The 27,948-nt window shown below is 43.7% G+C and overlaps 1 protein-coding gene across 1 annotated transcript; it reads right to left on the bottom strand.

Annotated features, from left to right (window-relative positions):
* Positions 1-4: 4 nt before the first annotated feature.
* On the bottom strand, positions 5-27,871 carry LOC118360674 (activin receptor type-1B-like). The gene is made up of 10 exons (XM_035739964.2): positions 27,533-27,871; positions 6,423-6,662; positions 5,998-6,127; positions 5,628-5,740; positions 5,142-5,372; positions 3,098-3,265; positions 2,293-2,449; positions 2,066-2,190; positions 1,648-1,778; positions 5-1,449 (listed from the first exon to the last, which is right to left on the bottom strand). The coding sequence occupies exons 1-10, from the start codon at positions 27,594-27,596 to the stop codon at positions 1,324-1,326; spliced, it is 1,485 nt and encodes a 494-aa protein (XP_035595857.1). The 5' UTR covers positions 27,597-27,871; the 3' UTR covers positions 5-1,323.
* Between the last annotated feature and the right edge of the window lie 77 nt (positions 27,872-27,948).

Genomic DNA, 27,948 nt, shown 5'->3' with positions numbered 1-27,948 from the left:
CCAATGAGATAAAAGATGTTTATATACAAATTAAAACAGATCCATCAGTAGTGTCTATAATAAAACAGGATTTTCATTGCTCAGTGTATTGGCCACTAGCACTACCCCCAGGTGAAATGAGTCCATTTTGTTAGAGTGAACATGTGAAAGCCAGTAGTTAGAGGTTGGAGCTACCCCAGCTAACTTATCACAAATGCAGAATTAAAATGTTATAAATCTCACTTGCTTCCTCATCACATCAAAAATCACAGTGTATTCATCAACATATGAAATAATACAACTATTAACAAATAAATAAAACCCTTAAAACATCCCTGCCAGATTTAAAACATTTAAATAAAAAAAAACTGGAACAAATGTAAAATGAGATACATATAGGAGTCACGTACAAGGAGGAGTGAGTCAGACTTGGAGTGCAACATGATTTTTGTGGATTATTCAAGTAGCAGAATGCACACTACATCAGTTTAAATAAAAACACAATGTTAAATGACAAATGTGAAATGTTGTCCAATAGGCTGTAGTTTTTTCCAGGCTTCTGAAAACAGTATTGGAATAGCTGCAGTCTACTCTGCTGATGCATCTTGGGACATGCCTATAGAAGTGACTTCCTGCCTTATATGGTAGGTTTGTTTCATCCTGTACAGACTGTGGGGCTGGAGGACAAAAACAGTGCTTGTGCTACTCTCCCACATGCAACAGCAATACATTGCCATGAAAACAAACAAGTTATAACACAATATTCTAACTTAAAATGGTGGGCATGAAGTCACATCAATGAGTTTTCAGGATGTAGCTAGTCTGTTGAAGGGAACACTTGTTTTTCTTAAGATTATTATTTTTTTTTTTACCCTGTCACTGTACAATAGTAATAATTCCTGCTTCAGAACAAAACAAACTGAACAGGGCAGTTTGTACTGATAATAATAGTAGTATTAACAGCAGTAGTGAGGTGAAATGGGAAGGAGAGGAGGGTGGGATAACATGGTGAAGGAGAACAAAGGGCAGAAGGGAATTTCTCAGTAGTTTTGGATAAAAAGTTGAGGTAGGCCTTGTCACAACTTGGAGAGTGGCTTTTAAACTGGCAGGATTTGGTCTGTCCTTTCTTTCCCTGTGTAGTGTCACTCCGCTCTCTGTAGTCTAGTCCCAAATGGCACTCTAGTGCATATATAGTGCACTACTTTTGACAAGAGCTCTATAAGCCCTGGTCAAAAGTAGTGCACTACACTGGGAATAGGGTGCCCTTTGGGACACATTTCATGTCTTCTGTAGTTGTGAGTCTCCAGCGAGCTACATGGCTCTGCCGTCCGTCCCACACTGAGCTTACATCTTGATGTCCTCTTCGACACTGAGCTGAGCCAGGGTCTTCTTGATGCGTAGAGCTGTGAGGCGGGCTGCGCCGTTAGAGTACCAGCACTCCCTCATGATCTTACCCATCACACGCAGAGACTGGAGAAGAGTGAGAGGGTTCGATCAACCAACGACATACACACACAAAGGAAATGAATAAAGTACAATAAAAATAATTATGATTGTTTTGTTTCCACCATATCTACATTTAAACGCTCAGTCAAACACAATGTTTCTGTCCAGCAAGTCAACAAATGTGATGTTTCTGTCCAGAGGTGTTTGTATTTGTGTCATTACCTCATAGCTCTGCCACCAGTTGGGTACGTTAGGCCTCAGCCTCTGGTCACACACCACTTTCCTCATCTCATCTATGGAAGGGTCAGAGGGCACCAGGTCAAAGTAGGGGAGCTGGTACTCTTCATGGATACCTATAGGGGGGCAGAGGAGCAGCCAGGTCACTCATGAACACATATCAGAACATTTGTTCATATTAATGTGGTTCCTGAGAAGTTACAGGGTGTGGCACAGAATCCCTAATGTTGAACTCATAGTGACTAGTTATTTGGGGCACAAGGTGATTTGTAAATCAGTGATTCTATGCAGTTTGTTATTTAATCAATCTCAAGCGCGTACAAACCTTCTCCAGGCGTTGTGAGATTTGATCATCTGCGCAACACGACTCCAAGAAAGACTTGAAACCCAGTCAGTGTCTTACCTCCAGTGTTGCAGCGACGTGCAATCTCCCAGTACACCAGCCCCAGGGCGTAGATATCAGCACACTTAAATGAGTCAAAGTGTTTCATGTTGATGGTCTCTTCCAGGACCTCTGGAGCCATATACCTGGAACAGACAGGATTGAATTAAAGTTACTTTTAAAACCAATTCAAAGATTGAAAAGGTGTGTGTGTGTGTGTGTGATGGGGCAACCAGTGGTCTCAGTACCTCTTGGTGCCAACGCGCTGGTTAGGGGCGATGTCTATAGTATCAGAGATTGACTCATGGCGTACTGCCAGCCCCAGGTCAGCAATGGCACACATGCCATTCTTCTTCACAAGAATGTTCTTAGACTTCAGATCACGGTGGGCGATGCCAGGTTTGCCTAGAGGGGAACACACACTGAGTTGGAAGACTGGAATGGAGGGAGCACACAATATTTAAACCAGGTCAATTAATGTCTGTACTGTCTATTTTGTTAAAGGTTTTTAATGTCTACTACTTTGTAAACAGTCAAGTATTTAGTCTGTAATGTATTTTCAGTTGTGTGTTGGACGCCAGGAAGATTAGCTGTCGGCAAGGCGTCAGCTAATGAGAATCCTTATCAAATTCAAAGGCAGGGCAATAGGTGCAAGCTATGGCCATGGTGAGGGGTGTAACATGTAAAGTGAAGAAAAACAATTAAAATCAGCTAAACAAATATCTGGAATACATTTACATTTAGCAGTTCTGGCTCGGGCAAGGCCAACTTCCTTACTAATATCTGGAATATTTTAACAAGGGAGGATCTAAACCACAAATCGATCTGGTTACCTGGGCCACGTTCAGCTGCCAAACATTGCAGAAAGGAATGGCATGAATAGAGCTGACATGATTCCTTGTTCTACATGTCAGAGGAATGTTTGTTGTACATAACATATTTCTATCTGAATGTTCCAAACCTGCTGAACGCACCCTAGTCTATGAATGTAAAAACGTATGGGCTGAGTGAACATGGATGGTCCATATAATTAAATCTCCCCGCTGTGCTAACCCTGCGTTCCAAGTATCTCCATGTGCAGGTGAGCCAGGCCGCTGGCAGCAGACAAGGACAGTTTGATCATGCCTTCGATGGTCACAGAGTAGTGGTTCAGGTAGTCAAACAGAGAGCCGTGCTCGTGGTAGTCTGACACCAGCCACAGCTGAGTCCATGTGCCGTTATCTGGCGAGGGAGAGAAGAGAGGGAGGAGAATTCTATGGTCAATAAACTACAGCCAGTAGGTGCGCTGTTTTGAAATGCACCTACATAACACCAGAGATACAATGCCTTCAGAAAGTATTCACATGACTCAATGTTTTCCACAATACAAACATCAAAATAATATTATGTTTTAAGATGCACATTCACTGAGGAGTGGCTCCTGCCTGGCAGCTCTACCATAAAGGCCTGATTGATGGAGTGTTGTTGCAGAGATGGTTGTCCTTCTGGAAGGTTCTTCCATCTCCATAGAGGAACTCTGGAGCTCTGTCAGAGTGACCATTGGGTTCTTGGTCACCTCCCTGACCAAGGCCCTTCACTCCTGCTGGCTCAATTTGGCCGGGCAGCCAGCTTTAGGAAGAGTCTTGGTGGTTTCAAACTTCTTCCATTTAAGAATGATGGAGGCCACTGTGTTCTTGGGGACCTTCAATGCTGCAGAAATGTTTTAGTACCCTTCCCCAGATCTGTGCCTCGACAGTCCTGTCTTTGAGCTCTACGGACAATTCCTTGGTTTTGCTCCGACATGCACTGTCAACTGTGGGACCTTATATAGACAGGTGTGTGTCTTTCCAAATCATGTCCAATGAATTTAATTTACCACCGGTGGACTCCAATCAAGTTGTAGAAACATAAAGGATGATCAATGGAAACAGGATGCACCGGAGCTCAATATCAAGTCTCAAAGCAAAGGGTCTGAATACTTATGTAAATAAGGTATCTGGTTTTTATTTTTCTGAAAACATACTTATTTGTTTGAAACCTGAACGTCTTGCTTCAGATCAGGCAAGTCTTACCTTGCTTCAAATTTATATCCAACCAATTATTTTATAATGATTTCCATATACCATTGAAACCAGTAGCCTATTTTTTTCATGTTCTCTTGGTTTTCAAATCAACTTTCTTTCATTGTCCATTCGCCAAAGGCACAATCCTAGTCATATTAGCAACCCATGCTAGTTGTTGACAATCCTAGTCATATTAGCAACCCATGCTAGTTGTTGACAATCCTAGTCATATTAGCAACCCATGCTAGTTGTTGACAATCCTAGTCATATTAGCAACCCATGCTAGTTGTTGACAATCCTAGTCATATTAGCAACCCATGCTAGTTGTTGACAATCCTAGTCATATTAGCAACCCATGCTAGTTGTTGCATCTTTAGATCTCCCATCTTTCTACATTTATAATGGATATTTTCATCTCCGTCACATGAAACTGCTCGCATGTGCCCTTTTGACAGAGTTTCCCCACTAATTGCATTATGGAACAAAGATTTGCGCATAGCCTGCTGCTTTGTGCACATTGCTGAGTTTCTAATGTGAAGAAATAATAGTTTATCAACATCTTAAGCCAAACGGTCTGATTAGTTGTATCAGCCTCATTGCTTCTTATGTAGCCTAGGTCCTACTGGTAAGATGAACTTGGGATCTGTCGTCCCACAACAGTTAATAGGCCATTTCTTTCATGCACAGATCAACAAGCTGACCAATAGAATAGGTACACTTTTCTACTATGGGGGATATTAGATTGACATAGGCTAGCGATGTTGCTATTCATTACTCGTCTTGCTGGCTGAGGAAAAGTAAATGTAAACAATTATCCTAAACATCTTCAAAGTGAGCATCGGAATTTCGTAAGAATCATTGAAAGTCATTGAAGAATTTGTTCTTAACTGACTTGCCTAGTTAAATAAAGGTAAAAAAATCAAATAACGCATGCAATGCATGTGGGTCCAGTACATGTATAAAATGTCTGGTAAATAAATTAATATTGCTGGTGAAACACCCAGCGCTACAACGGAAACCCTGCCCTATTGTATGTGTGGTGAGAGAACGCTCACCTTTATTGTCGGCGGCAATGAATCCCAGAATGTTCTCGTGTCGCAGCATGACGGTCTGGTAGATCTCAGCCTCTCTGAACCACGACCGCTCCTCCCGGGAAGAGAAGATCTTCACCGCCACATCTCCTCCACGCCACTTCCCCCGCCACACCTCTCCAAAGCGGCCTTTCCCTATGATCTCCTGCAAAACAATGGTCCTGGCTACGGTACGCTGCACAAACAGGGGCAGGCCTGCAGGGGGAAGCAGAGAGAAGAGCAAATAGTGGTACTCCTGGCTGATGCCGTTTGGCTTTTACCTAAATACAAACTTGTATGCATCTACTATGTTCCTTATGGAGATAACTAAAGGATATTCTTAACATTGAACAGCAATGTATACCCTCTGCTTGCTCGAGAGGGTAGAGGATACTGCTAAAAAAATAAGCATGCTTTGCGGTTCCATATCTAGAACCTTTTATTCAAGCAGTGTAGGCTCAGTCTACTCACCAGAACCAGACCCGGAGGTGGACATGTCATAGATGAGATCCTGCAGGGTCTTGTCCTTGGCCAGGTAGAGGTGTTCACAGGAGGGGTCCTCCACCTCCAGCCTCTGCCTGTGGCTGTACCAGAAGAGAGATTTATTGTCTATGGTGAGAACCTGAAATGCACCTTCTGGTCATCTCAACCCACACAGACCTGATACCAGCAGCCCTCCAGTTGCCAGGTCAGTTCCCACTCTGGGCTTGAACTAGCAACCTTCCAGCTACTGGCCCAGCTCTCTAACCTCTAGGCTACCTGATGGACCACCTGTAGGGCCCTCCCATCACGCAGTGCCAAACAACCTGTAGGGCCCTCCCATCACGCAGTGCCAACTCACCTGTAGGCCCTTTGGTGGTGTTGGAACAGGAACACTCCCACCAGCAGCAGCATGCACAGAAGGAAGACTGGCCCTGCGATCACAGCCACAAGCTCCACTGGCCCCCAGGGGCCACCAGAGCTCACTGGAACTGGAGAGGGAGACATTGAGAACAAGGTAGTGGTATTACTATCTTTCCGGTTTAAACTAAACACAAAGGGTGCATCTCAATAGTCCAAAGTGGCTTCCTCTCATCACCTCTCCCTTATCTGCACTGATATGAAAGAATTGAAAGGATAAAAGCAACATGGGGAATGTCTACAAGGGGGTGGCCTTCACTAGTCCTGTTCTCTCAAATGACTGCAGATAAAGGAGACGATGACAGGAAGTTATTCTGGTGGAATGCACATGCAATACACGGCTGGTGTAACTTCAGCTTTACTCACGCGAGGGGACCTTGAGGTCAACGCTGTTGCAGTAGTCAGTGTAGCAGCAGTGTGTGTTGAGAAGTCCCTCAGCACTCAGACAGTAGAAAGGTTGGCCAGGGGGCACAAGGCTGTCTCTGGTAATACAGATCCTTACATGCTGCTCAAGCCCCTGGATGAAGGAGGTGGAGGCCATGCAGGCCCCGTCCGTCTCACACTCATAACCAGACTTTGCACAGTTGGTGCAGTTACACCGCAGGGCTGGGGAAAAGAGGGAGGAAGGAGGTTAGAAAAACTGCCAATTGATGATTTTTATTTGGTCAGTAAAAACAATTGTGATCGGGATTGCAAAGTCAGACATTTCCGTTGTGGTCTGAGGAGCAGACAGAGGGTAGAGTTCGACCAATCAATCGGAATGGCCGATTAATTAGGGCCGATTTCAAGTTGTCAGAACAAAATCGGAAAATAGGTGATTTTGGACGCCGATTTGGCCTATTTAATTGTTGTTGTTTTTTTACACCTTTATTTAACCTTTATTTAACCTTTATTTAACCAGGCAAGTCAGTTAAAAACATATTCTTATTTTCAATGACTGCCTGGGAACGGTGGGTTAACAGCCTGTTCAGGTGCAGAACGACAGATTTTTACCTTGTCAGCTCAGGGATTCAATATTGCAACCTTACGGTTAACTAGTCCAACTCTCTAACCACCTGCGTCACAAGGAGCCTGCCTGTTACACGAATGCAGTAAGAAGCCAAGGTAAGTTTCTAGCTTGTATTAAACTTAATCAATCATAATCACTAGTTATAACTACACATGGTTGATGATATTACTAGTTGATCTAGCGTGTCCTGCGTTGCATATAATCGATGCAGTGCGTATCGTTGTTCCAACGTGTACCTAACCATAAACATCAATGCCTTTCTTAAAACCAATACACAGAAGTATATATTTTTAAACCTGCATATTTAGCTAAAAGAAATCCAGGTAAGCAGGCAATATTAACCAGGTGAAATCGTGTCACTTCTCTTGCGTTCATTGCACCCAGAGTCAGGGTATATGCAACAGTTTGGGCCGCCTGGCTTGTTGCGATCTAATTTGCCAGAATTTTACGTAATTATGACATAACATTGAAGGTTGCATGGGTAACGCTGCTTCGATGGTGGCTGTTGTCGTTGTGTTGCTGGTTCGAGCCCAGGTAGGAGCGAGGAGAGGTATGGAAGCTATACTGTTACACTGGCAATACTAAAGTGCCTATAAGAACATCTAATAGTCAAAGGTATATGAAATACAAATGGTATAGAGAGAACTAGTCCTATAATTCCTATAGTAGCTATAACTTAAAACTTCTTACCTGGGAATATTGAAGACTCATGTTAAAAGGAACCACCAGATTTCATATATTCTCATGTTCTGAGCAAGGAACTGAATCGTAAGCTTTCTTACATGGCACATACACTTTCTTCTCCAACACTTTGTTTTTGCATTATTTAAACCAAATTGAACAGGTTTCATTATTTATTTGAGGCTACATTTTATTGGTGTATTAAGTTAAAATAAGTGTTCATTCAGTATTGTTGTAATTGTCATTATTACAAATCAATTTAAAAAAATCAATTTTAAAAATCGGCATCGATTTATTTCCAGAACAGAATGAGATGAACTGTCGTTGATGGCCTTGAGCATCAATCCATTAGCGGAAAACAATTGACTTACTGCAGTGACCACATTATTTCCAGCAGAGGGCATCCGAAACCAACAATTAAGAAAAACATGCATACATTCCATCTATTTTATTTTTATTTTTTTATTTCACCTTTATTTAACCAGGTAGGCTAGTTGAGAACAAGTTCTCATTTGCAACTGCGACCTGGCCAAGATAAAGCATAGCAGTGTGAACAGACAACACATGGAGTAAACAATTAACAAGTCAATAACACAGAAAAAAAGGGGAGTCTATATACATTGTGTGTAAAAGGCATGAGGAGGTAGGCGAATAATTACAATATTGCAGATTAACACTGGAGTGATAAATGATCAGATGATCATGTACAGGTAGAGATATTGGTGTGCAAAAGAGCAGAAAAGTAAATAAATAAAAACTGTGGGGATGAGGTAGGTGAAAATGGGTGGGCTATTTACCAATAGATTATGTACAGCTGCAGCGATCGGTTAGCTGCTCAGATAGCTGATGTTTGAAGTCGGTGAGGGAGATAAAAGTCTCCAACTTCAGCGATTTTTGCAATTCTTTCCAGTCACAGGCAGCAGAGTACTGGAACGAAGGCGGCCGAATGAGGTGTTGGCTTTAGGGATGATCAGTGAGATACACCTGCTGGAGCGCGTGCTACGGATGGGTGTTGCCATCGTGACCAGTGAACTGAGATAAGGCGGAGCTTTACCTAGCATGGCCTTGTAGATGACCTGGAGCCAGTGGGTCTGGTGACGAATATGTAGCGAGGGCCAGCCGACTAGAGCATACAAGTCGCAGTGGTGGGTCGTATAAGGTGCTTTAGTGACAAAACGGATGGCACTGTGATAAACTGCATCCAGTTTGCTGAGTAGAGTGTTGGAAGCAATTTTGTAGATGACGTCGCCGAAGTCGAGGATCGGTAGGATAGTCAGTTTTACTAGGGTAAGCTTGGCAGCGTGAGTGAAGGAGGCTTTGTTGCGGAATAGAAAGCAGACTCTTGATTTGATTTTTGATTGGCGATGTTTGATATGGGTCTGGAAGGAGAGTTTGCAGTCTAGCCAGACACCTAGGTACTTATAGATGTCCACATATTCAAGGTCGGAACCATCCAGTGTGGTGATGTTAGTCGGTCATGCGGGTGCAGGCAGCGATCGGTTGAAAAGCATGTATTTGGTTTTACTAGCGTTTAAGAGCAGTTGGAGGCCACGGAAGGAGTGTTGTATGGCATTGAAGCTCGTTTGGAAGTTCGATAGCACAGTGTCCAATGACGGGCCGGAAGTATACAGAATGGTGACGTCTGCGTAGAGGTGGATCAGGGAATCGCCCACAGCAAGAGCAACATCATTGATATATACTGTACAGAGTACAGTTCCCGCTCAGCCCAGTCAAAACTGTTCGCTGCTCTGGCCCCCAATGGTGGAACAAACTCCCTCACGACGCCAGGACAGCGGAGTCAATCACCACCTTCCGGAGACACCTGAAACCCCACCTCTTTAAGGAATACCTAGGATAGGATAAGTAATCCTTCTCACCCCCCTTTAAGATTTAGATGCACTATTGTAAAGTGACTGTTCTACTGGATGTCATAAGGTGAATGCACCAATTTGTAAGTCGCTCTGGATAAGAGCGTCTGCTAAATGACTTAAATGTAAAATGTAAAATAGTCAGCCCGAGAATTGAACCCCGTGGCACCCCCATAGAGACTGCCAGAGGACCGGACAGCATGCCCTCCGATTTGACACACTGAACTCTGTCTGCAAAGTAATTGGTGAACCAGGCAAGGCAGTCATCCGAAAAACCGAGGCTACTGAGTCTGCCGATAAGAATATGGTGATTGACAGAGTTGAAAGCCTTGGCAAGGTCGATGAAGACTGCTGCACAGTACTGTCTTTTATCGATGGCGGTTATGATGTCGTTTAGTACCTTGAGTGTGGCTGAGGTGCACCCGTGACCGGCTCGGAAACCAGATTGCATAGCGGAGAAGGTACGGTGGGATTCGAGATGGTCAGTGACCGGTTTGTTGACTTGGCTTTCGAAGACCTTAGATAGGCAGGGCAGAATGGATATAAGTCTGTAACAGTTTGGGTCCAGGGAGTAGTCTAAATGGACTACCCAGGATAGTCCCTATCAGAATAGACAACACACCCAGGAGTGGGGTTTATCCAGACAGCCCTGTGGCTGAAACCAGATCCACCACTGCAGATGAACCCAAAACACACAGGAGAGGAAGGGAGAGGACACTGTCCTGGGAGCCTACAATGTAGAATTTGAGCAACCAGGAAATGACAGCGCGGTTTCTACATTGGCCGCATGACCCAATTTACACTATATAAGACAGTAAAAAAAAAAAATAGACACCAGCCCGTTAGGAGAAATCAAAAAAGGTGAAAAATCACAGCCAATCACAACACTGGCAGGTAGGGATGGGCGATATGGCCTAAAAAATAAAATATATATATTTTTAAACTTATTGTTGAGATACAACACATGACCATAAGTATGTGGATGCCTGCTCAGCCAACACCTCATTCCAAAACCTTTTGCCTCATGCAGCACGACATCTCCTTCGTATAGAGCTGACCAGGCTGTTGATTGTGGCCTGTTGTCACACTCTTCAATGGCTGGACATTGGTGGGAACTGGAACACTGTGTCGTACACATCGATCCAGAGCACCCAAAACATGCTTATTGGGTGACATGGCTGGTGAGTATGCAGGCCATGGAAGAACAGACATTTTCAGCTTCCAGGAATTGTGTACAGATCCTTGCAACATGGGGCCATGCATTATCATGTTGAAACATGATGTGATGGTGGTGGATGAAAGTCACCACAATGGTTCTCAGGAACTCACAGTATCTATGTGCATTCAAATTGCCATGGATAAAATGTTAAATTGTGTTCGTAGTCCGTAGCTTATACCTGCCCATACCATAACCCCACCACCACGGGGCACTCTGTTCACAACATCAAACCCCTCGCCCACACAACGCCATACACACTGTCGGTCTTCTGCCCGGTACAGTTAAAATCACAATTAATCCATGAAGAACACACTTCTCCAGCATGCTAGTGGCCATAGAAGGTGACCATTTGCCGACAGAAGTCAGTTACGACGCCAAATTGCAGTCAGGTCAAGACTCTGGTGAGGATGAGCATGCGATGAGCATAATTGTTGCCATGTCTTTCGGTGTCCATATGACCGATTCTGTTGGACCAAACCTCAAATGCTAAAAGCAAGTTGAAACCGCTCGTCAGAGAGAAAGTGATATCATTTTTGATGTAAGTGGCAGGGGGAGGGGCTTGGTGTGTGGGGTGTGGGGTGTCAATCTACCATGTAGGTTCTTAACCCTGGGCAACATGGGCCTGGGAGGCTCACAGGGATATTGGTATCCACAGTACTCTACCAATTATACATCTTTTTTTGTTCAGATGTTGAAATCAAGTGGCCTTCCTTTTTCTCAGAATGAGAACAACTTGCCAATTCCTTATACAGCATCTGAACAAAAACTTTTATTCAAACCTTTTATTCCTAAAAAAAAAAAAAATGTAAAACTTACATAAACAGTCATTTAAATGATGCACTATGCAGAAATCACCCCACCATTTCCGGGTTGCAAAAATGTGAAGAGTTCGCCTAATTTCAGTTTGTTACAAAACCAGCTAGTGTAGAGAATCATTGAACCATCTAAACCGCTGTGAAATATATTTTCCTTAACCAAAAATATTGTTTGAAGCTGGTGTACAAAACCAAAAGAAGCAAAAACTAAACTTAAGACCGGGAAGCATAGAAATAGTGCACACAGAAACAGATCAACAGTTTCTTTGAATTGCTTTCAATGAAGATGACAGAACTTACATTTCTGGGCCTTTAAAACGTTATTTCCCCATTGCCCAAGGGACCTGGTTCATCCGGCCATGCACAGCCGAAGTCACAGTGAAACTCCTTGTTGTACATTTTATTCATCTCACATTGTGTTCTGACTATGAGGGGGTCCCTGATAAATTTGCTATTACAAAAGGGGTCCCTGGTCCCAAAAGGTTTGAGTCATGACATTTCTAGTGAATTGGAGGGCAGTTATGCTACTGCTTTTAATACTAGTGGAAAAATGGAGTTACTTGGTCCGACATTGACAGTATATTACATACCGAAGTAGGGGACTTCAGTCATGTTAGTTACCTTGTCAAATAGGGTACAGATGTCAGACCTGAAATTAAGTGTGACCACTAATTGCAGTCTCAGACAGTGTAGCCTCTCACGGACCTGTGGACATGATCACTGCTCTCACAGGAGTAGTGTAGAGTATTCCTCATCCCTCGGTACAACTTGTTCCACCTGTCTGGGTCCTTGGCAGTTTATTTCCTCAAGCATGTTAGTTGGGCCTACTCTTAATTGGTTCCAAATGCAGACCCGGAATATGATTAGGTGGTCATTCATATTATATGTGTATTTCAAATACTAGGCCTGTCCTGAGCTCTGTCAAAATGAAATGGAAGCACTGGTTGTAGCAACAACGTTTTCTTAATTCCTTCCTTCACTGTGTTACGTCCCAAATGGCACCCTATTCAGTATTTAGTGTGCTACTGGGGCTCTGGTCAAAAGGAGTGCACTAGATAGGGAGCCATTTGGGACAGTTCATGTCTGTCTGGCAGGAACACAGCAGGAATGATAGGAACTTCACACTTTCTTGCAGCCAAAACAGCTCCATCTATCCTGCATTCAATTATTTATTTATTTTTAAGTCAAAGTCTAGACTGGGTTTTAATGACTGAATGTCACAGCTGCTTGCTCTAGCTAGCTGTAGACCTCACAGCTGGGGGGGATGCTTAAGCCCCCACCCCCCACCACCACCTTTATTGTCCCCTCCCATCATATCAGTTCTCCACAGAAGACGACATTTTCAGACACTCTTTATAGGACATTAGAAGATTGCATCAAAAATAGCTAGTTCAAAACCAACACGTTTCATCAAATGACATCATGGTATTTGATCTGTATTCTCTATCCCCAGAGCACAAGGTCTGGTGAGTGTGACCCACCCGCCACTCCGGCTGCCCCTCCCCCATTCACCCTCTCCATGCTTCCCTGCTCTTTGTTGGGCACAGGGCCAGTCCAGTCGCTCCTCGTTTCCCTCTAATCTCAGCACAAAGGACCAGTGTAAGGACACCAATTATGTGAACTGGATACAAGAGCAGAGTTCACCCAACCAACTCAAACGCCACACTGTGCCCAACTGTCCTTCCCACGGGCCATTCATATTTAGATATTAGGCCTACTCAATTCTGTTTCGAAACGCCAAGGAAATTAAATCATGAGCAAAAATGTTGTTCTCTGACGGCTGTTTATTTTGGGCACTGATGTGTCGTGGTAGTTCCCCCCGCCCCTCATTCTCTATGTTCAAGTGTAGTATGTTACCATCTAGGTTTTTTAATTGAGCTTGGAGAAATTGTGATCTTTTCACACTTGTACAGCTGTTGTGCAGCTCAAGGTCCAGATCAGATTCAGCTTGGCTAGTTAAAGCCATAATTACCATAAGGACTAACTGGCCACAACTCAAGGCTCTGGTAGGCCACAGATCACACAGTGACCAGTCATTAACTACTTCTAGGAAGTAGTTGACTTGCTGTGTTCAGCCATGTTGATGTCCTTCCTCAGTTGCTGGGATGCTGGTTCTGTCTATGTACCCAGAAAGCCCATCACCTCTATCTTGTCTGTGAGCTGGTCAATAGAGGTGTGTTTGAATACATTCAATTATGAGTTTCTCTCATTTTCTGAAAATATGTTCAAGATTGATCTGACATCTAATGAATGGCCACATTGACATTCTCTGATGTATTCAAGAAGACTTCTGTTCTCCAGTCATCATAAGGCTAGAGGGAGTCTGTAGCATAGCAGACTGTCCTTGTACCTCGCTCTTAGTTCAAGGCTGATCCCCTGTGTTATGGAAACCTTCCCTGAGGCTTTGAAAACTTCTGTAAACTGCGTGTGTTGTCTGGGCCAATCGCCAGGCTATAGAAGGTCTGCAGTAGCCTCTCTGCCCGAGTCTTTCTCCCGGTCATATTTAGCTAAACCATGTTCTCCATATAGCTTCAGGTTAGAAGGATGTGGCACTGGCTTGTTTTTCTCCCTTTGTCAGAGCCTGCTGCTTCACCGCTGTATAATCTGCAGGAAATGTGTGTGAACTTTATTGAACATGAACACGCTCCACTAGGAGTTACTTACTGGCATTTTCCCGGTCAGACAGACATGCGATGAAGCAAGACAGACTCAATACACTTTTTCCAGGAAAAAAAAAAAAACACTGTTCCAACAACACGCATGCAAAATGTGAGCACACATGCACACATTTAAAAACACACCCACACAAAACACAGCAGCTGTTTAACTGTGGGAATCGCTCCCAGGACTTGGGTGGAGTGGTTTGGCCACTTGCAGGTCACCGTCACTCATCATGATGTTGCAATGTGTGTGTGGGAATGAGTAAACCTGGGAAGTGGGTTGAGTAAGACCGAGAGGAGAGGGAATAGTGAAACAAACTCAGAAAGATTAATGGATACCAAGGAGATATGTGTGGTGGTTACCCTTTTTATGCAGGTTTTAATAGAAATTCTGTTGCTGTTGAAAGTCCAAACCTAGAGGTAGTCCTAAAGCGTGTACTGACATGGCTTGCCAGTGAGTTGGAGAGACAGAGACGAGTGCTAACAGGAGAGAGCTCAAGGGCTGTTTGAAAAGCCTCCAGAATAGGGAAAGGATTAGCAGAACGCTTCAGAGTAAACCCCCCTTTTTTACTCATCCGGAGGATGTTGAAGTCTGACGGCGCTAAGCCCTTTAGGGGTCTGTCTTTAGTAGGTACCAAGCCTGAATCCACCCAGTCCCCCTCAGGGTTTGAATATATTCTAATGCCACAGTGATTGGGCAACTATTGTAGCCAGGTTAAAAACGGTAGGAACCCTGTATTCACCATTGAACACAGCGTTTAGTCTGGTTTAACCAGGCTGAGCACAGCGTTTAGTCTGGTTTAACCAGGCTGAGCACAGCGTTTAGTCTGGTTTAACCAGGCTGAGCACAGCGTTTAGTCTGGTTTAACCAGGCTGAGCACAGCGTTTAGTCTGGTTTAACCAGGCTGAGCACAGCGTTTAGTCTGGTTTAACCAGGCTGAGCACAGCGTTTAGTCTGGTTTAACCAGGCTGAGCACAGCGTTTAGTCTGGTTTAACCAGGCTGAGCACAGCGTTTAGTCTGGTTTAACCAGGCTACTGCCATTGTCCTTGGATCCGTTCTTAAGCTGCCACTCTTAACTCTCATCCCAGTTTGTTCCTCCCCTAACTGACTGGGGATCAGTGTGTTGTCCCCCTCTGTGAATACATGTCCTGCTGATATAGCGTAACAAATCTAAAATAAAAGTATTTAATTCATATCGGAATCAGATGACCTTCTGGGTTGCAGCAACCAAATCGGCTACTTATCTAGCTACATGTCTTTGTAAGAGTCGAGTCTGTCAGATTTGGAATATCGGGCTTAATTTTAATGTTTTAAGTGCAACATTCCGTATGTCTGTATCACAAGAAGCAGGTATATTTGTATTTTTATGAGCGTCTTTCTAACACCCACCCGTCTTCTTGGTCTCCTTCTGCGGTGACACGCCCCTTTACACCCCTCCCCCTCACATCAAAGATGACATCACTCCTTCCTCTCTGACGAGCGGTTTCAACTTGCTATTAGCATTTGGGGTTTGGGCCAAAAGAATCGGTCATATGGACACCGAAAGACATGGCAACATTTATGTTACTGTAATAGAGGTTAACCTTTATAACGATACCCGGTTTGTCTCAACTCCTCATATTGTGTGCAGAGCAGGCACTACTAAAACAGGAGTATCGATGAACATTGATTGAGGAAAATGATTGCTCAGTCTGTCGCACAATGTGGTACCATGTACCACTAGCAGCAGTTTAGTCAGACTGTTATACTAGCCGTCTGGTCAGTTTTAGAAATGGGCAATAAGCATAAAGGATAGTTGTTTAAGGAGTTGGCAACGCGCTGTCATTCTGAGAAGTAAGGAAGGCCACTTGATTTCAACATCTGAACAAAAAAATGTATAATTGGTAGAGTGCTGTGGATACCAATATCCCTGTGAGCCTCCCAGGCCCATGTTGCCCAGGGTTAAGAATATACCGTTGAAGTCAGAAGTTTACATACATTTAAACGCAGTTTCACAATTCCTGACATTAAATCCAAGTACAAATTCCCTGTCTTTAGGTCGGTTAGAATCACCACTTTATTTTAAGAATGTGAAATGTCAGAATAAAATTAGATTTTTCTCATCACATTCCCAGTGGGTCAGAAGTTTACATACCAAATACTAATTGAGTGTAGCACTGCCTTAAAATTGCTTAACTTCACTAGGGTAGGGGGCAGCACTCGGAATTTTGGATGAAAAGCGTGCCCAAATTAAACTGCCTGCTACTCAGGCCCAGAAGATAGGATATGCATATAATTAGTAGATTTGGATAGAAAACTGTTAAAATAATGTCTATGAGTATAACTGAACTGATATGGCAGGCAAAACCAGAGGAAAATCCAACCAGGAAGTACTATTATTTTGAAAGGCTGTTTTTCCATTGAAAGCCTATCCACCATGCAAAGGCTTAGGACCCGGTTCACCATCTCTATGGCTTCCGCTACACGTGGCCAGTCTTTAGGCATGGTTTCAGGCTTTTACTCTGACAAATGAGGGAGATACAGCACTTTCAATCAGTGGCCAGTGGACATTTCCATTCATCAGCCATGCGCCTGATCGGGAACGCACATTTCTGGTTTCTCCTTTCCTATTGATGAAGCTTTTATCCAGTTGAAATATTATTGATTATTTATGACAAGAACAACTGGAGGATTGGTTTTAAACATCGTGTGGCATGTTTCTACTAACTTTTATTGTACTTGGGGGGGAAAAACTGTCTGGATTTCTTTAGTGCATGCGCCTTAAGCATTTGGATTACTGGACAAAACGTGCAAACAAAAATGAGGTATTTGGTCAGAAAGAGAGACATTATCGAACAAAACGAACATTTGTCGTCTAACATGGAGACCTGGGAGTGCCACCAGATGAAGATCAAAGGTAAGTGATTAATTTGAATGCTTTTTCTGACTTTGACACTCTCCTTTGCTGGAAAATGGCTGTATGGGTTTCTGTGGCTAGGTGCAGACCTAACAATTGCAAAGTGTGCTTTCTCCATAAAACCTTTTTGAAATCTGACACAGCGGTTGCCTTAAAGAGAAGTTTCTGTATTTTAACACTTGTATCGTTTATAAATGTGTATGATGAGTATTTCTGCAATTTGATGTGGCTCTTTGCACTTTCACTTGATGTTTGTTTGAGACAATGCATTTGACCATAACATGCCAATGTAAACAGATTTTTTTATATAAATATGAACTTTATCTAACAAAACATACATGTATTGTGTAACATGAAGTCCTGTGCCATCTGATGAAGATCTAAGGTTAGTAATTCATTTTCTCTATTTCTGCTTTTTGGGACTACCCTTTGGCTAGAAAAATGGCTGTGTTTTTCTGTAACTAGGTACTGACCAAACATTCGTTTGGTGCTTTCATCGTAAAGCCTTTTTGAAATCGGACACTGGTGGGATTAACAACAAGTTTCGCTTTAAAATGGTGTAAAATACTTATGATTGAGGAATTTTAATTATGAGATTTGTTTTGAATTTGGCGCCCTACAATTTCACTGGCTGTTGTCGAGGTGGGACGCTAGCGTGGTGGGACGCTATAGCTAAGCTTACAACAATAAGTTGGGTGAATTTTGGCCCATTCCTCCTGACAGCTGGTGTAACGGAGTCAGGTTTGTTGGCCTCCTTACTGTCCTTAAGCAATTTTGCCACAACTTTGGAAGTATGCTTGGGGTCATTGTCCATTTGGAAGACACATTTGCTACCAAGCTTTAACTTCCTGACTGATGTCTTGAGATGTTCCTTCAATATATCCACATCATTTTCCTCCCTCATGATGCCACCTATTTTGTGAAGTGCACCAGTCCCTCCTGCAACACAGCACCCCCACAACATGATGCTGCCACCCCCGTGCTTCACGGTTGGGATGGTGTTATTCGGCTTGCAAGTATCCCCCTTTTTTCCTCCACACATAACGATGGTCATTATGGCCAAACAGTTCTATTTTTGTTTCATCAGACCAGAGGACATTTATCCAAAAAGTACCATCTGTCCCCATGTGCAGTTGCAAACTGTAGTCTGGCTTTTTTATGGCGGTTTTGGAGCAGTGGCTTCTTCCTTGCTGAGTGGCCTTTCAGGTTATGTCGATATAGGACTTGTTTTACTGTGGATACACATACTTTTGTACCAGTGTCCTCCAGCATCTTCATAAGGTCCTTTGCTGTTGTTCTGGGATTGATTTGCACCAAAGTACGTTCATCTCTAGGAGACAGAACACGTCTCCTTCCTGAGCGGTACGACGGCTGCGTGGTCCCATGGTGTTTATATTTGCACTATTGTTTGTACAGATGAACGTGGCACCTTCAGGCATTTGGAAATTTCTCCCAAGGATGAACCAGACTTTGAGGTCTAAAAAAATAATTCCTGAGGTCTTGGCTGATTTCTTTTGATTTTCCCTTTTGATGTCAAGCAAAGAGGCACAGAGTTTGAAGGTAGGCCTTGAAATACATCCACAGTATAGTGTCAATTAGCCTTTCAGAAGATTCTAAAGCCATGACATTTTCCAAGCTATTTAAAGGCAGTCGACTTAGTGTATGTAAACCTCTGACCCACTGGAATTGTGATACAGTGAATAAGTGAAATAATATGTTTGTAAACAATTGTTGGAAAAATGACTTGTGTCATGCACATGGTAGATGTCCTAACCGACTTGCCAAAACTATGAGTTTTAATGACTCCAACCTAAGTGTATGTAAACTTCCGACTTCAACTGTACATGGTAGATGAATAGGAATTGTGTTACACAATTTAAAACTTATTCCACAAATCCTTTGGTCGAAAGTTATTGAATATGTTAGAAATTAAATGCAGTACCTCCACGGACCAGACCCCACTTTGAGAACCCCTGGATCCCAATCATTTGTTTCCTAAATAGCTTCTGAAGTTGTATAATTGTATGTTCATTTATGGAAAATCCCCAGCCCCCCAATTTACTGAAAGGTTTCCGTTTTGCAGATAAGAGGTTTTCATCCAACAGCAACAATACCAGAGCACTTATGTCCACGGGTCAATGAGAGGCCAGAATGTCTGCAGCTGTAATTAGCCATCCAGAGCTTTCTCGGTTGATGGAGGTCATTAGAGGGCCAGGTAATTAAAGGGGAAAGCTACACTCATCCCCAGCGGACCCAGGCTACAACATTCACCACACAGAGAGAAGAGGTTATTAGCCAGGTCGTTAAAGGGATAGTTCTGGATTTTGGCAATAAAGCCCGACCTGCTGGCAGCTCCGGAGACGGGCTCCAACCACCACCAACTGTATATGTGAACGAAGGAAAATAGGTCATGCTGCAGGCAGCACAGAGAAGGAAACTAACTGATAATTGATCACGTGATGTAAGAATGAATGCAACGAATTGATTGAGTTTTATTGATGGACAGCCTTGTACAACCAAAACACAGCCTACCACTGATCAACAAACATGGAAGGCTCAAGCATTCCGACAAGAGCCGTTCATAATCTCGTCCGGTTGCAGCCACAACTGGACCTCGTTTCAAAAAGGTAACAACTAGATTTACAGCCAACTGGCAACAGATTCACATGCAAATAGATTTTTAAAATCTGTATAAAACAATATGTTTTGACTTGTTGCAAATTAAAATGCTATACGTGATGAAGTTGTGCACAAAATGGGTTTACATCGCATTATCAACTCTACTGATGTGGTGTTATATAGTTGTGTGATACTCTGGTATTGGCATGTGATCTCTAGCCAACAGAGCGCACATATTGCCTACATGAGATTATCAATATTTCAATAATATTATCAATATTCGCACATAATCACATTTTCACCGACATTTCTCACAGTTAATTTTACCGACACAACATCTGACCTTGTTTAGCGTATTTTGTTTTGACAACATTTTTTTATTTAACCTTTATTTAACTAGGCAAGTCAGTTAAGAACAAATTCTTATTTTCAATGACTGCCTAGGAACAGTGGGTTAACTGCCTGTTCAGGGGCAGGGCGACAGATTTGTACCTTGTCAGCTCAGGGGTTTGAACTTGCAACCTTCCGGTTACTAGTCCAAAGCTCTAACCACTAGGCTACCCTGCCACCCCAGAAAAATGTTCTGTTTCCATCAGGCCATTTTATAACCCACATGTACTTTACCCACATAAAGAGGTTGGATGGAACCTGGTTAATAAATAACCATATTTGTGCATAACAGTGTTCAATGGCAGCACCAATAAGCAGGAGAGAGAGGGGAAGAGAAAGCAGGAGAGAGAGAGAGGAAGAGAAAGCAGGAGAGAGAGAGGGGAAGAGAAAGCAGGAGAGAGAGAGGAAGAGAAAGCAGGAGAGAGAGGGGAAGAGAAAGCAGGAGAGAGAGGGGAAGAGAAAGCAGGAGAGAGAGGGGAAGAGAAAGCAGGAGAGAGAGGAAGAGAAAGCAGGAGAGAGAGGGGAAGAGAAAGCAGGAGAGAGAGGAGAAGAGAAAGCAGGAGAGAGAAGAGAAAGCAGGAGAGAGAGGGCAAGAGAAAGCAGGAGAGAGAGGAAGAGAAAGCAGGAGAGAGCAGAGAGAAGAGAAAGCAGGAGAGAGAGGAAGAGAAAGCAGGAGAGAGAGAGGAAGAGAAAGCAGGAGAGAGAGGAAGAGAAAGCAGGAGAGAGAGGAAGAGAAAGCAGGAGAGAGAGGAAGAGAAAGCAGGAGAGAGAGGAAGAGAAAGCAGGAGAGAGAGGAAGAGAAAGCAGGAGAGAGAGGAAGAGAAAGCAGGAGAGAGAGGAAGAGAAAGCAGGAGAGAGAGGAAGAGAAAGCAGGAGAGAGAGGAAGAGAAAGCAGGAGAGAGAGGAAGAGAAAGCAGGAGAGATGTGCCCTGCACTGCCTCACAGCAGTGTCTCTGGTAGAGGTCTTCTCGGGTGCAAAAAGTTGGACCCAGACAGACAATCAGACCCAGGTCCGATAAAATAAAAGAAAATGCTGTTTTTTTTTAAGGAAGGGAGGGGGGCAATCAGACCTGAGGCTGAAAGTACCTGACAGACCCCAGTTCTAGATGCTCTTCTGGTTAACCAATAGATCTTTATATATAGGCAAGGCCTTCTAAGGCAATAAATTCACCTTATTAGCATAAAATAAATATACTATAGGCTATGCAGAGCTGTGGTCAGGTCCATTTGAGACTAGGCAATATATCTAATTATTATGAGCATGTGTCTTTTTGGTATCGTCTCCTTAACTCCTGTGTGGTGTCTGCTTAGCTACTTCCCACTCGTACACACAGACACCAAGCCCCTCCCCCTGCCACTCACAACAACAAAGACGTGTTGTCAGAGAAAGTGTCAACTCCCTATTTACATTTGAAGTTTGGTCCAACAGAATCAGTTGATTCTCCTAACGATACCTTTTCATGACTCAATTGCCAACATTTAGAACAGAGCAGAGCCTACTTGGCAACTCGTGCTCATTCTGAGTAATAAGCATCACCTTATCCAGGTAGCCCACTTGATTTCAACATCTAAACGTCAACAGGCTGTTTAAACAGTTGGAGACAGACGGCAGGGTGCATTTATAACAGTTCAACCTTGTTAACAAACAAAGATCCAAGTTGGCTAGACTTTAAATATACAAATTAGCTGGCTACTCGCTAGCGGTGGGCTTGTGCTTGAGAAACTGTTTGAAACCTGTGTTAATGCTCTATAAAGACTGCTACCAGATGTTGTTCATTATTAGTGGATGCGCTTGGTTCTGGTTACAATTGCAACAAAATGGCCATTTTCATAGGCTTGAATGCCAGATCGGTGATTGAAAAAAAAAAAAAGCAGATCATTTTGATAAAATAATGTAATTATTGGTGGGTCTTATGGTTGTTGAAGGCTTCTATTTAGCCTAGGTATACTTTTATAAGCCCTGAACTCATTAGATTATTCCTGACTGGTTGAAAAGCAGTATTGACCTTTAATTGTGCACCAAAGCTTAGAGAAAAACAATCGATCCACAAAAATAAGTTACATCACAAAGGCATGTAGGCCTCATGATGACTAAGCTAATGACTGGTAAGTTCAAATGATGCCATCAACAGGAGATGAAACTGGTGTCCTGTGAGGCATGACGATCCTGTGAGTAAATTGAGTCACAGACCAGACCCCCAGGGCCTACAGTAGCCCAACAACTTTTCCTTTTAACCGCACTAGCTAGACTACTTCTGGTACCATCTGGTTTCAGCTTTGCCATGGCATAATCCATTATGCGGTGTGAAACTGTGGCCCCAGACAGAGCCGAGTGGGCCCCTTTTCATAAAGCAGCCCCAGCCCAGCTGGACAAACCCTTCATGCCCAGTCTGTCTGCTTGGCCTGAGAAACCAACCTCCTCCGCTCTCACTGGTACTAGAGGACTACATGACACTGGGGTGTGACATTTGTCTAACCCAGTCAAATGGTCAACTCCGGTACATCCCAGCCAGTCCTAGATATACATTCGCATAGAGTCTCAACCCTGTAGTCTAGGTTGCTCTCACCTCTACCCAGCTCACTTCAACACGGCCTCTTGGAAAATACTCAAATGTGAGCAATCAAAGTGCACCATGTCCTCATCTAAATACCATCCGGTCAAGGGAGGAATGCAATGTTGCTCTCTGCTTCTTGGAAGTTGAATGAGTCACTTAAGGTTATTGACATTGGCAGATCTGGGTAACTTTCTCGGTCTCTCCATTTTAAAATGTTTTTGTCAGTGGCAAGTTGCAACAGGAAGATTGTTTATTTATCAGGATCCCCCTTAGCAGATGGTGACAGCTAGTCAGTTACACATACACACAACAACTAGGTCCCATGGGAAAAGGGGGATACCTAGTCAGTTACACATACACACAACAACTAGGTCCCATGGGAAAGGGGGATACCTAGTCAGTTACACATACACACAACAACTAGGTCCCATGGGAAAGGGGGATACCTAGTCAGTTACACATACACACAACAACTAGGTCCCATGGGAAAGGGGGATACCTAGTCAGTTACACATACACACAACAACTAGGTCACATGGGAAAGGGGGATACCTAGTCAGTTACACATACACACAACAACTAGGTCGCATGGGAAAGGGGGATACCTAGTCAGAGGTACATGGGAAAGGGGGATACCTAGTCAGTTACACATACACACAACAACTAGGTCACATGGGAAAGGGGGATACCTAGTCAGTTACACATACACACAACAACTAGGTCACATGGGAAAGGGGGATACCTAGTCAGTTACACATACACACAACAACTAGGTCCCATGGGAAAGGGGGATACCTAGTCAGTTACACATACACACATGGGAAAGGGGGATAAGTCAACTACACACAACAACTAGGTCCCATGGGAAAGGGGGATACCTAGTCAGTTACACATACACACAACAAACATGGGAAAGGGGGAACCTAGTCAGTTACACATACACACAACAACTAGGTCCCATGGGAAAGGGGATACCTAGTCAGTTACACATACACACAACAACTAGGTCATGGGAAAGTTACAGTCAGTTACACACAACAACTAGGTCGCATGGGAAAGGGGGATACCTAGTCAGTTACACATACACACAAACCATGGGAAAGGGGGATACTAGGTAGGCATGGGAAAGGGGGATACCTAGTCAGTTACACATACACACAACAACTAGGTCACATGGGAAAGGGGGATACCTAGTCAGTTACACATACACACAACAACTAGGTCCCATGGGAAAGGGGGATACCTAGTCAGTTACACATACACACAACAACTAGGTCCCATGGGAAAGGGGGATACCTAGTCAGTTACACATACACACAACAACTAGGTCCCATGGGAAAGGGGGATACCTAGTCAGTTACACATACACACAACAACTAGGTCACATGGGAAAGGGGGATACCTAGTCAGGAAAGGGGGATACCTAGTCAGTTACACATACACACAACAACTAGGTCACATGGGAAAGGGGATACCTAGTCAGTTTTACAACATGGGAAAGGGGGAAATGTTACACATCTTTGGGAAAGGGGGTTTAACCCAACTGAGTCAGTCAGAGGTCCCATGGGAAAGGGGGGGTTACACATACACACAACAACTAGGTCCATGGGAAAGGGGGATAGCTAGTCAGTTACACATACACACAACAACTAGGTCCCATGGGAAAGGGGGTCTTCAGCATACACACAACAACTAGGTCCCATGGGGAAAGGGGGAACCAGTCAGGGTCATGGGAAAGGGGGATACCTAGTCAGTTACACATACACACAACAACTAGGTGCATCAGGGGGAAGAACAGATGGGAAAGGGGGATACCTAGTCAGTTACACATACACACAACAACAGGTCATGGGGGATACCTAGTGAGTTACACATACACACAACATCTTTGGGGTTTCCAGGGGCAACAAGTGGGTTTACCTTGTCAGGTCACATACATCCAGCAACAACTGGCCCAGCGTTCTAAACACTAGGCTACTTGCCGCTCACTTGCACTATATGAGATGGAAGGTTCCACACACACTCATGGCTCTGTATAATACTGTACGTTTCCTTCAATTTGTTCTGGGCCTGGGGACTGTGAAAGACCCCTGGTGGCATAAGTGTGTGTAAGTTGACTATGTTCCTTATAAAAACAAGAAGTGAAACAGTCAGCCTCAACTCTTAACCAGGTGAGTGACACCCCTAGTATTAATATTAGCCCTCCGATTACGATGAAGAGCAAGACGTATCGCTTTGTTCTGGGCCAGCTGCAGCTTAACTAGGTTATTTCTTTGTAGCACTAGACCACATAACTTGGACAATAATCAAGATAAAACTAGAGCCTGCAGGACTTGCTCTGCTTTTTTGACTCCACAAAGCATCTATTTACTACGGACACCTCTCCCAATCTTAACAATCATTGATTCTGTATGTTTTGACCATGACACTTTACAATCTAAGGTAACAAAGTCATTTCTTCTCCTCAACTTGTTCAACAGCCACACCATTCATTACCAGATTCAGAGGAGGTCTAGAACTGAGTAAATAACTTTTACCAAATACAATGCTCTTAGTTTTAGAGATGTTCAGGACCAGTTTATTACTGGCCACCCATTCCAAAACAGACTGCAACTCTGTTAAGGGTTTCTGTGACTTCATTAGCTGTGGTTGCTGATGCGTATATGGTTGAATCATCAGGATACTCAGACACACATGCTTTGTTTAAGGCCAGTGGCAGGTCATTGGTAAAAATAGAAGAGAGTAGAGGGCCTAGAGAGCTGCCTTGCAGTACACCACACTTTACATGTTTAACATTAGAGAAGCTTCCATTGAAGAATCCCTTCGGAGTTCTATTAGATAGATAGCTCTGTATTCACGATATGGCAGAGGGTGAAAAGCCATAACACAGGTTCTCAACAACAGGTTATGGTCAATAATGTCAAAGGCTGCACTGATATCTAACAGTACAGCTCACACAATTTGGCTTCCCTCCAGGCCCGAGGACAAAGATTTTCCTCTAGGCTCAAATTAAAGACATGACAGATAGGAGTGGCTATAGAGTCAGCTGCAATCGTCAGTAACTTTCCATCTAAGTTGTCAATGCCAGGAGGTTTGTCATAATTGATCAATAATCATTTCTCCACCTCTCCCACACTAGTTCACCCCTCTTTCGTGATATCCAATTATGATCTTCTCTCATCGCTGCAACTCCCCAGCGGGCTTGGGAGAAGTGAAGGTCGAGTGATGCGTCATCCGAAATAAGACACGCCAAACAGCGCTTCGCAACGCCTGCTCGCTTAACCCGGAAGCCAGCCGCACCAATGTGTCAGAGGAAACACCATTCAACTGACAATCAAAGGCAGCCTGCAGGCTCACACCCCACCACAAGGAGTCACTAGAGCATGATGAGCCAAGTAAAGACCCCCCCCGGCCTAACCTTCCCCTAACCCAGATGACACTGGTCCAATTGCACACCGCCCTATTGGACTCCAGGCAGCAGGCCGGTTGTGACACAGCCTTAGAATGAACCTGGCTCTGTAGTGACACCTCAAGCACTGATGCAGTGCCTTAGACTGCTGCATCACACAGGAGGCCACCAAATTCTAACTTGCAATGTCTTTTCATATAGAGAAGAAAATATCACAGAGGAAAATAACGATACACTCCCAGCCCTTCTCTACAATGCCTCAAGTGGAACAATCATGTTCAAATGATTTTGAATCTGAAATAAACGTTACCCTCTCTCAACAGTTAAAAAAAAGTGACAGTCTGGCTTTTTCAGTAAGTTTAACACAACCAGGCAGTGTAACCAACAACACAAACACGTCTAGCTAGTAGCTATATAGACTAAAGACACCATATGCCAAATTCCCGCTGTGTGTGTGGGTGTGGGGGGGGGGGGTCTGGAGCCTGAAAAGACCCCCATTCGCTACATTTCCATCACAAAGAACCCAGACTTCTGTCTGGGTCGGCTGAATGGACGGCTGGTGTCGCACCACTGTCAGTACACTTGGCTAGCGTAGTGGTGGTCACAAAACAGTAACCATTTATTTACACACACAAAATAGTACCCCCTCTGAGGAATAAATTGTCTGGAAATTGTTCCTGTATCCAGTTATTGGTTGATGGATATACATTATTTCAGTTGAGATAGTTATTAGAGACACATACAATCATAGAAAGCTCTAAACGCTTGACTATGGGTCTTGTTACATGCGGAAGAGCCCCCCCTCGAGCCTATTCTAATCACGGGCCGCCAGGCGATTGTTTAGTAAACACCAACGCATAACACCGTCGCTCACAGATAACTGTAGCGTTAACGTCAGAGACGTGCGGCTTCTTTTCAAGACATAAACATGAAGCAATGTTGAAATGCACAGACTACATTGTTAGCCTGGTCCCTTTGTGCACACCTGGTTAGCAAACTAGCCAAACAGCTACAGTAGCTCAAAACAGACGCAAACATGTTTTGTTAGCGAACGTTTCGTTAGCGAGCTACATCGACTCACACACACACTAAATCACATTTTCTATTTATAGAACCAGTTAAGCAAACCAGATGCATGTGTTACAGAAATACACGTGACATGTTTCACCGGCCGTGTTATTCAACGAGTTTAACAAGTAGTACTAGCTATAATGTGTTTGCGGTTTAAACCCTAGACAGGCAGCGCCATGATGATCGACAGGCGATGCCAGCCAAGCCTTTCTCCCTCTCAAACAAACAAAACATACACGAAGACAAAAGCCAAAGGGGCCAAACGTAAACCATTTCACTTACCATCACCGATGGTTACTAACCCGAACAGGACCAGTAACGTGAGAATGATTTGTTTTAAAGCCATTTCTTCAGTATTCCCATCGCATTCGGAGTGTGGTATTGTAAACACCACGGTCAGACCTAAACACACCACAAACCATACAGCCACCGCCAGACAGACAGACAACCAGCCAACCAGCCAGGCGAAGTCTTCTTCTTTGGGTTTTATGGAGAACTACAAGCAAAAAGGTGTATTGTCGCCTCCAAACGTGTGGGATGAAAATAAAAGACAAAAAGCCAGGCGTTGTGATGCGGACAGCGTAGTTAATTAAATGGGTGTGTATTCGGTTTTAAAGGGGTGCGCTCTTTCTGATTTCAGCCCCTTTCTTATGGTAGACCCGATGCTAGAATGATTGGATTGTCTGTGATGCAAATTC

This window comes from Oncorhynchus keta, chromosome 28 (genome assembly GCF_023373465.1).
Source record: "Oncorhynchus keta strain PuntledgeMale-10-30-2019 chromosome 28, Oket_V2, whole genome shotgun sequence".
Classification (NCBI taxonomy): Eukaryota; Metazoa; Chordata; class Actinopteri; order Salmoniformes; family Salmonidae; genus Oncorhynchus; species Oncorhynchus keta.
Note: the sequence above shows the minus strand (reverse complement) of the source record. Positions and strands in the feature narration are given on the sequence as shown.

Excerpts from the sequence above, each read along its gene's own strand:
- LOC118360674 (XM_035739964.2), bottom strand. The coding sequence starts at position 27,596 with ATGGCTTTAAAACAAATCATTCTCACGTTACTGGTCCTGTTCGGGTTA. Across the intron at positions 5,741-5,997 it reads CACCACCAAAGGGCCTACAG|CCACAGGCAGAGGCTGGAGG; the intron begins GTGAGTTGGCAC and ends CTTCTGGTACAG. Across the intron at positions 2,191-2,292 it reads CAGCGCGTTGGCACCAAGAG|GTATATGGCTCCAGAGGTCC; the intron begins GTACTGAGACCA and ends TGTCTGTTCCAG.